The sequence below is a fragment of the Heteronotia binoei genome, chromosome 12 (assembly GCF_032191835.1).
Source record: "Heteronotia binoei isolate CCM8104 ecotype False Entrance Well chromosome 12, APGP_CSIRO_Hbin_v1, whole genome shotgun sequence".
In the NCBI taxonomy this organism is placed as follows: Eukaryota; Metazoa; Chordata; class Lepidosauria; order Squamata; family Gekkonidae; genus Heteronotia; species Heteronotia binoei.
The window spans coordinates 45,669,121-45,677,755 of NC_083234.1; the positions used below are offsets into that span (position 1 = coordinate 45,669,121).

Below are 8,635 nucleotides of genomic sequence, written 5' to 3' on the forward strand. Positions count from 1 at the left end.
TGGATTAGATTAAGAGCCAGCATTCTACTTCCAGCAGAGCTTTAGGGAGATGAGGGCCTTCCCTTGTTTGTCTCCAACAACTTTTATTCAGAAATTCCTGCCTCCATCTTTGGAGGTTCCACTGCATTACCATAGCTAGCGATCATGGCTGAAGCTGTGTTCTGTAACTTTGTGACAAGGCATCTACGACAGGAATTGCCAAAAAGATGCGGAACCTACAGTGTACCAGAATAGGTTTGAGGTGATCAGGTTCAAGTTCCCACCCAACTATGAGGCTTTTCCTCCTCAGCCTCTCCCGCCCCATAGACTTGTCAAATGTCTATAAAACATTATGTTTGAAATCCTTAGAGGAAAAGCGGTAAGCATACAAAAGGCCAGGGCATCTGTACTCCAAATCAATAAAGTGAGCATCTCATTTGAATCCTTTTTGGCTTGTCAACAACAGCCAACATGGTAAAGGAGAGCGATCTGTCAGGATCTGGGTTGAAATCCTCTTCATCCATGACTGATTACCCAAACTATTCCCCCCCCCCCCACAGCCTAACTTATCTCTTTAAATGAAACAGTAGAGATTCCTTAAATGAAACAACCTCAGTGTAGATTTCCTGAGCTTTTAGTGGTAAAGAGCAATGAACATTATTCTTGAAGGAAGACAGCAAAGCAGTACTATTAATTCCAAGTTGTGAGCATGATGCTTACAACTTAAGTCATGTTTATTTAAGCCATAACTTATGGAAAGTCTGGGGACAAATCCACACAAGGTTAACAGTGAATGTGGAAGGAAAACAAAACAGAACAGGTTCATTCTGCTCAACTCCATATAAGTCACCAGCCTAAAAAGATCAGAGAATTGCTCTCAGAGCAGACCCTGGCAATGCCTTTCATCCAGTCCAGCCTAAAACTACCCCCCACCCTGTGCACAGCTGGCCAAACCCACAAGATGTGTTGGTGCTTCACTTTGGGAGTGGAGTGGGGCCAAAGGCGGCAGGTCTTTGCAGGCTTGGTTCCCACCCTAGCTGAGCCCCGCTTCACTGCCACTGTCTTCATCAAGCTGAGCCAGCCCCTTCTCCGCATCCCCTTTCTCCACATAGTTGAGGATGCGTCGGTTGGCTTGGATCAAGTACTGTTGCTGGCGGAAGTAGACTTTGAGAGCTCCCTTGATGGCGACAAAGGCAATGCCTCCCTGCAGAAAAATGGAGGGCGGAAGTGAAATTGACAGCCCCAAATTATCTCCCCTTTCTCTCCAGCCCCTCGTCACAAGATAAACACTTGGTAAGCATATTGTATAGATTTGTCTACTCCAAATGGCAGCCGTCTGTCTCAAGGCACTGGCAGGGGGTCTCTCCCAGCCTCAGCAGCCTTTTCACTGGAGACACTGAGGGCTGAACATGGGAATTCCTACTTGTCAGGAGGTGTGCTATCCCAGGGCTACGCCTTCCCAAATGGACCAATGGGCAGATGATTGATGAGTACTGTGGCACCATGGCTGCTAATGCCTCCTTTGAAATTTGGCCAAAGCCTTATACCTCTATCCTTCCCCCATCTCATTCCTCACCAGGATGGTACGCTGTAAGCTGGAGTTCACTCTGCGGAACATGACCCTGCCAACTAGGTTGGCGATGGTAGGGAAGACCAGAGCTCCACAAAGTGTGCGTGAGATGGACAGGTGGTCATTCTGGTAGCGGGACTCAGCCAGTGGTGCCTGCACAAGGGGACGGCTGACCCCTGAAGATGGAAGAGGGGAAGAAAAAACAGGGTGTTTGAAATGTAATAGGATGCCTGTGCTATGCCTCCCACACTCAAGCTGATCTAACACCTGCCCCTTCAGCTTTTCTGTGCTGGATTACTTCCATGCTTGCTACATAGCCTGGCATCTGGAGCACCTTAAAAGCCTGGCTACATGTTAGCCTCGCCACAATGGAACAAGTCTGCACCAACTTTTGAGAATTCTGAATTCCCCCTGTTACAGGCAGAGGAAACGAAATGGGCCCCCTGGCTATCTTTCTGCATCTGTTCCTTATCTCTACTTCTCTTCCCTTTACGGTCAATTTCCCCTTGCTACTATCTCCCCCCTCCCTGGAAAATCAGTCACTAAGGAAAGAGAAAGAGACTAGAAAAGAGGCAAGGGACTCTTCATTTTTGGTTTAGCTGACTGTTACTCCCTCCAGCTTTCTCTGCTAATTCTTTGGACTTCTCAACAGGCAGAGCTGGTTGTGCTCACAAGGGACAGCACACTTTGCAGCCCTTCTCAAACTCTTTTTCTCTTTTCTTCTTGTCTGATGCAGGTGGGCCTGTGCAGTGATTCCATAAAAACACAGAAAGGTGGATGATCACTAAATTCAACCCCTTACAAATTCCACCCGTCATTAAACCAAAAGCACCTGCAAGATCCTAGCCCTTGCAGTTACAAAGGTGTTGTCGATGCCAGGTGACATCTTAGCAGCCAGACAGGTTGCTGAACAAAGCTTTGCAGTGCTTGGAGGATTTCCAGCAGTCCTCCCACTGTATCATGGCTGAATCTACAGCCAAGCTTCATTACTGCATCTCAGCCTTTCCTATCTTCCGATTCAAAGCAAGATGCCCAGATCAAGATCAGCTTGCAGGCTGATGGACTCACCTGGCACCAAAGCCTGCAGAGCCTGCAGTTTGCTGGAGTACTTCCGCCAGACCCGCAGCACGTAGTCTTCCCAACGGATCATCTTGCCCAGGACCAGCATCACTGGGATGGTAGGAAGCCCCATGAGCAAGAAAAGAGGGTCTGCCCGCTCCATCACATCCAGCCCCTTTTTATGGCCGACAACCTACAAAAGGAGAGAAGGTCAATCAGCAACACAGATGGGAGAAGTGGGCAATTTTCACTTCCATCAATCAGGAGAACAATGTTTCATTTATGCAGCACAAGCCTTAAGACACTCAAAATGTGTTTCGAGCACAGTCTAGTTCCAGGGCATGGAACGAACTTCTCCCTAAATTGCTTGTTCTTCTCCCATCAGTGCATTATTGTGTGGCATCACCACTAAGTTTGTTACTTTACATTGTAACACAAACAAACAAAGCCAAGCAACTTAAAGGCCAAGTCCTCATCATTCTCCTTCTTCCAAATGAAGAACTAAAGACAAGAAAGTAAATCCTCGGCTGACCTGCAATTTGAACCCAGCATTACCTAGACAACATTTTATCAACCTCTTCTGCAGATCTAATAAACAGTCTCAACTTGCTCTGGTGATGTAAAGAGGCATCAGACTCAGCAAGGTTACTATCAATTGGTTTTGCTTTTGGAAATAACACGATGCAATTGGGAAAAGATATTTTGATAACAGTGATTAATCTTTCTTGGATTAACCTACTGATAAAAGCTTGCAACCCCTCTAAGCCTTCTTCATAAGGTTTCAGATTAAGAACTTGCCTGCACATGGTGTTCTTTCACACACAAGCACACCCACACACTTCCCACAAACCCTCACATTACCTGCATCACAGTAACTGCCCCATAGGTAACTGCTGACCAGTATAATGTTCCCACGACAATGCCAGCAGCAGCAAAGGGGCTCACTTTGGATAAAACCCGGTCCACTTGCTGCAAGAAATATACCAAGGGTCCTAGGAGGCAGAAATTGCAAACATCAGTGCACAGCTTTGCTCTTCATTGACTACCTTCAGAATTAGGACTCCTTCATATATGAGCTTTCATTAAAATATCTGAACACAAGAAGGTGGTTTATACCAAGTCAATTCAAGATTAGTACTATTTACACAGACTAACAGCAGCTTTTCAAGCTGTTGGAAGTTTTTCAAATCATCTTCTATCTGACCCTTTTAACTGGATGCCATTAGATTGAGCCTGACTGGAACTGCACAACCACAGTCTCTCCCTATTAACAGGAAGACAGACTTTTTTTGGCCTCAGGGCCATATCTGCCTGCTTTTGGGGGCTCCGAGTAGACATCAGCTGTTTCTGTCTCCAGAGCCAGAAACAGGAACAACCACTGTCCATTTCAGAGCCCTCAGCAGTGGACAAAAAGCCAGACATGGTCCCCGTCTTGTTCTGCTGCTTTTTAGAGAATATGGCACTTGAATCGTTTAGCAATTTTTCAGGACTATCAGCCCACTAGCTGATGTTATGGTCCAGCAGGCCAATGCTCCCCACAAACTGCTGAGCAGATTGCAGGCCAGATAAAATGTGCCTACCCCTCCATGCTTTATACCTATTGCCCAATAAGAAGAAAACCTTCAAATTCCAGCTAAAGAACAGAAGGAAACTGTAAAGACTGAGAAATATATGGTACTTAGGCTTAATAAATGAATTACAATAGCATTTAAGAAATTATTTTAAAAACCACTGGATTAGACTAGTTGTAGTTAGTTTTGTGCTAATTCCCATTGACTCGCAATACACACACATCCATCTACTCTCAGACCTCCCTACCACAAAAGGTCTGTTTATGGTTCAGGGAGTTCATCACCTCTTTTACTAACAAGAGAAAAATAAACAGGTTGGCATGACCAAACCTAATGACTATGTAGCTCATGGATGGCATATTTTCTAAGACAAGAGGAACAGCTTTTCCTAGGAATGTCACCCAAAAGAAGCATGACCTCAAAAGCTTTTAAATCATCAATACTCCAGATTTCAGTACCATATAACATTTGGGGCATGACTTAACCCAGAAAAAAATTAATTGTTGGAATGAACAAACTGCCCCTTCAGTTTGTAAGAAATTTCAATTTACTTGAACTGATTTACAAGCTGTTCATCTAATTACTGATTCATGCTGTACCCCAAGAAGCGCAGCCATTAAAACAGATCACTCAATATCTGAAGTCCTGTATCTGTTCAAGTAGGGGGCCATCCTTTGTTCATTCAAATGCTGATGATCCTTGTTTGCTGTCCTTGGTTTCTACACATTTTATTTTAAATGTAAATTGCAATATTGCAATAACCTGTGGTCTTAATTAATAAAATCAATGGAAGCAAGCTATAATGAAAAATGAAAGATCCAAATTGCAAAGGCTGTATATTACTTTGGAGGGGCTTGGGGCTAGTAACAGAGCACTTGTCTGGCATGTAGTTAAAGGATCTCAGGCAACACATGTTGGGAAGACGGGAGTGCTGCCAGTCAAAGAAGGCAGTTCAGATCCAGATAGTTCAAAAATTCATACCTCCAATTAACAGGTTCTGGGAACAAGCATCACTATCCTGTCTGGTTTAAGAGTTTTCCTTGAACTTCTCTGGCTGGCTATTCTTAATGGTGCTGAACAAGATGGACTTGGGGTCTGATCCTGCCAGGCAATTATTGTTGCTGAATCACGCCCCCCCCCCCCCCCCAGCTTAAGACTACTGTGCAGCCCACAGGTAGTTTTTGCAGAAGGTTATAGTTTTTTAAACAGTGACCCCGTGATCCAGAAGATGGAATGCCCCACTAGACAGGGGGCTGCATTCCAGCATTAGGCAAAGCTGGCATTACAGTAAAGGGTTGTGTGTCCATTCTGGAAGAGAGGAGGAAACCAGGAAAAGCCATAGCCTACATTGTAAACTATTCCAAAGAGAACTTCTAGAATGGGATCTGAACCCTGTGCACCTCAGAAAACCTGCTTGCCTTTGACCAGCAAATCTGTTGCTCCTGTTGCACTACCAGCAATCAGGGGAGTCCATCTGCACAACCTACAAGGAAATGTAAGACTCCCCAGCAATCAGGGAGATGGATGGAAGCCCAAGTCAGCTTTACACTCACCCAGTTTGGGGAAGACAATGTGGTATTCTGTGCCACACTGCGGGCAGCTCACTCTGCCTGTGCTGTTGCCTTTCTGCTTCTCATCCAGCCAGCGTTGGAGGCAGGCCTGGTGGATCCATTTGGTGGAGCCTTTGCAACGGCAGGGGCAGACCCACTCAGCTGACCGGTCATCGCCCTCGGTAGCAAAACAGACCCAGCAGTGCCTGGTAAATGGATACCAGAGAGAGAATGATTTTAACCAACCAAAGCACTCTGGCTTAAGACATTGCTAAAATTTATCCCTCAACTTTCCCAAGCAAAGGGGGAGAAAGTTTAAGCTTTCCTTCTGCATAGGTAGATAGACAAAATAAAAAGATGAGATGGGACACCGAGACTTGTTTTTGTCTGAAGCATGGAGACAGGCCAGTCACTGGAATAGGGAGGCAGCAAAGTATCTCATGACACCAAAGGAGGAACTCAGGGAGGCAAGAAGATGCTTGCAACAGGATTGGAATTTTCACTGGTGCTTTTTTGATCTCAGCCCAGCCAGCACCAAGATAGGAGCCCCATGTAAGTGTCTCAAAAGGCGTAGAACATAGTGTCATAAATGAATGAAATTATATGTTTGGGTATAAATGAGTGACTTTTACAAGTTGGGAACATCTCCATGCTGCACAGCCGCTTGCATTGTGACAACTGAAGGGAAAATGCAAACTTTCCCAACTGACAGAACTTCTGTGTCTAAAGAAAGAGTTGGCATGCAGATGCTGTTTCCAAAAATGGCTTCCCTGGATATCAACCAGATTTCCTACAAGAACCATAGTGAGAATGGAGTTAGGGGGTCCCCATTCTTTGAAAAGCCCAGTGGGCAATTCTTTCTAATTCTTACTTCACCTCTCTCCTTTAGCCCCAGAGTCACTAACTAGGCTGGGGACCTCCCCACCCCCATAGATTACTGATCCTGAACATAAATTCAAGCCCAGTTATTCTGCCACAAATGACAACTCTGGATGCTTCAGGCTAGATGTGGTATGCAGCATTCCAGAATAGTGCCAGTACCTATCCCATCATCCAGGCACCAATTAGAGACACCCTAAGCGTTTCTGAAGATTTGATTTTTAAAAATCTATTCCTGTGTTTAGTCATTATTACATCAAGTGATAGTGAGTTCCACTGCTGACTTCCATGTCTGTCTTTATAGCTGAAGCCCATTGATCAAATATAGCAAATTTATACAAATGTGTGTGTGGGGGGGGGGATATGGGAGGGGGTTTGCCTTGGAGTATCCCCCTCCCCATACCAAAGGTCAGTGTATTCAGATGCCAATAAACAGCCAGAATTAAAATAGATGCTGCTGTGAGGTTTTGTATCTCACGCAACATTATACAGATCTTTTTTAAATTTCAGGGTCTACGCTTTAAAAAAAGTATTGTATATTCGTGTGTGCGCGCACATGTGTTTGCACCTGGAAGTCATGTTGACTTCTGGTGACTGACTCCTACCGGGGACCTGGAGGACATTCAGAGAGGTGGCTGAATAGAGCCTGTCCTCCCAACTGGGTATTTCAAGGAGGTCTCCCCTCCAAGAACAAGCCACGGTTGACCCCTGCTTAGCTTCCTTTGAGATCTGATGGGATTGGGCTTGCCTGGGCTATCCAGGTCAGGGAATTGTAGGGCCTACTCATGTTTTTTAAATCCCACGACATCATAGTCCTGCTGGACCCAATGAATTTCTCTGCACTGTGTAAGGCATCAATTTTACCAACCATGGTGAGCAAGTACAGTATGGTGGAGATGCTCAGTTTAAATCTCATCCTGTACAAAAATTCAGTAGGTAGTGTCAAGGCAAGCTACTCTTTCAACTGCCCTTTGCCCAAAACGTCTGTCTGCAATCTCAAAATATTCACTGCCCTACCTAACAGGGTTACTACAAAGATTAAGGAGATAATACTCCTGAGGTACTTCAATCACATTTTAATTAATTATTCTGCAACCCTGTTTATTGCAGCTTGCGTTCCAAAACATTCGCTGGAACACAGAAATATGCCTGAGGCACAGGTGTAACACAGGCACACCCAGCATGCTCCGGTTACACCACGCAAAAATTTCAAAGTGCCCAACATGACCTCTCCCCCCATAATCTTTTCAACAGTCCTGTAAGGTAGGTTAGTATTTTTCCCCTTGTTGCAGATAGTGTGTGGATGGGGGTAAAACAGAGGCAGTATGGCTTTAGTGAAACCACCCATCTGCGATAGATGAATATGGATTTCCTGGAAGTTTAACTCGTCCTTAAGTGAGTGAACCCTTGCACACCCTTCAAAGAATGACAGGCCTCTATCACAGTCGACCAAGACAAGTCTGGAATGGAACGAGGTCTCCGTTTTTAAGGAAGTTGCAAGCAGTTTCTGACAAGCATCACTTCCCAAGACACACGCACGCCTTGGCCCCTCTAGCAAAAATCCCGTGTTACTGATCTTACACTTGATATTCAAACAAACACGTTTGTACCTCTCCCATGCTTCTCCGGCTGAGGATGCCTCTGCCATGGGCGCTGCTACCGCCTCCTCCTCCTCCGTAGATCAGATCTCTCCCACGCGAGAATCAACCCTTAAGCTCGATCCAAAGACCCGCGTTAGCAAACGACGGCAGCTCCAGGACGACATCCTGCAAGTTCCATGGCTTCTTTCCAAACCCCTCACCAGACTACCCAGACGCGGTTTGTTGCTGTGTTTGTTCCCACTGCTCATAACAGGAAGGTCCGCTGACTGGCACGATGCACAGTCTTCCGTCTGAGGCCGCCCGCTCTGCTTCCGGGTCCTCTTAAAGGCATAGGCGAAGCCTTTTGGGAAGGTGCTTACAAAGTACTGCAAACAGCTTTCCTGTGTCGTAGGAGCTTCGACTTTTCGCCGTTTGCTTGTGACTCTA

At 45.6% G+C, this 8,635-nt stretch overlaps 1 protein-coding gene across 1 annotated transcript; it reads right to left on the reverse strand.

Annotated features, from left to right (window-relative positions):
* Positions 1-669: 669 nt before the first annotated feature.
* On the reverse strand, positions 670-8,635 carry LOC132580326 (E3 ubiquitin-protein ligase MARCHF5-like). The gene is made up of 6 exons (XM_060251057.1): positions 8,219-8,635; positions 5,733-5,935; positions 3,470-3,600; positions 2,618-2,801; positions 1,556-1,725; positions 670-1,183 (listed from the first exon to the last, which is right to left on the reverse strand). Exons 1-6 carry the CDS (start codon positions 8,254-8,256, stop codon positions 1,013-1,015), a joined length of 897 nt encoding a protein of 298 aa, XP_060107040.1. The 5' UTR covers positions 8,257-8,635; the 3' UTR covers positions 670-1,012.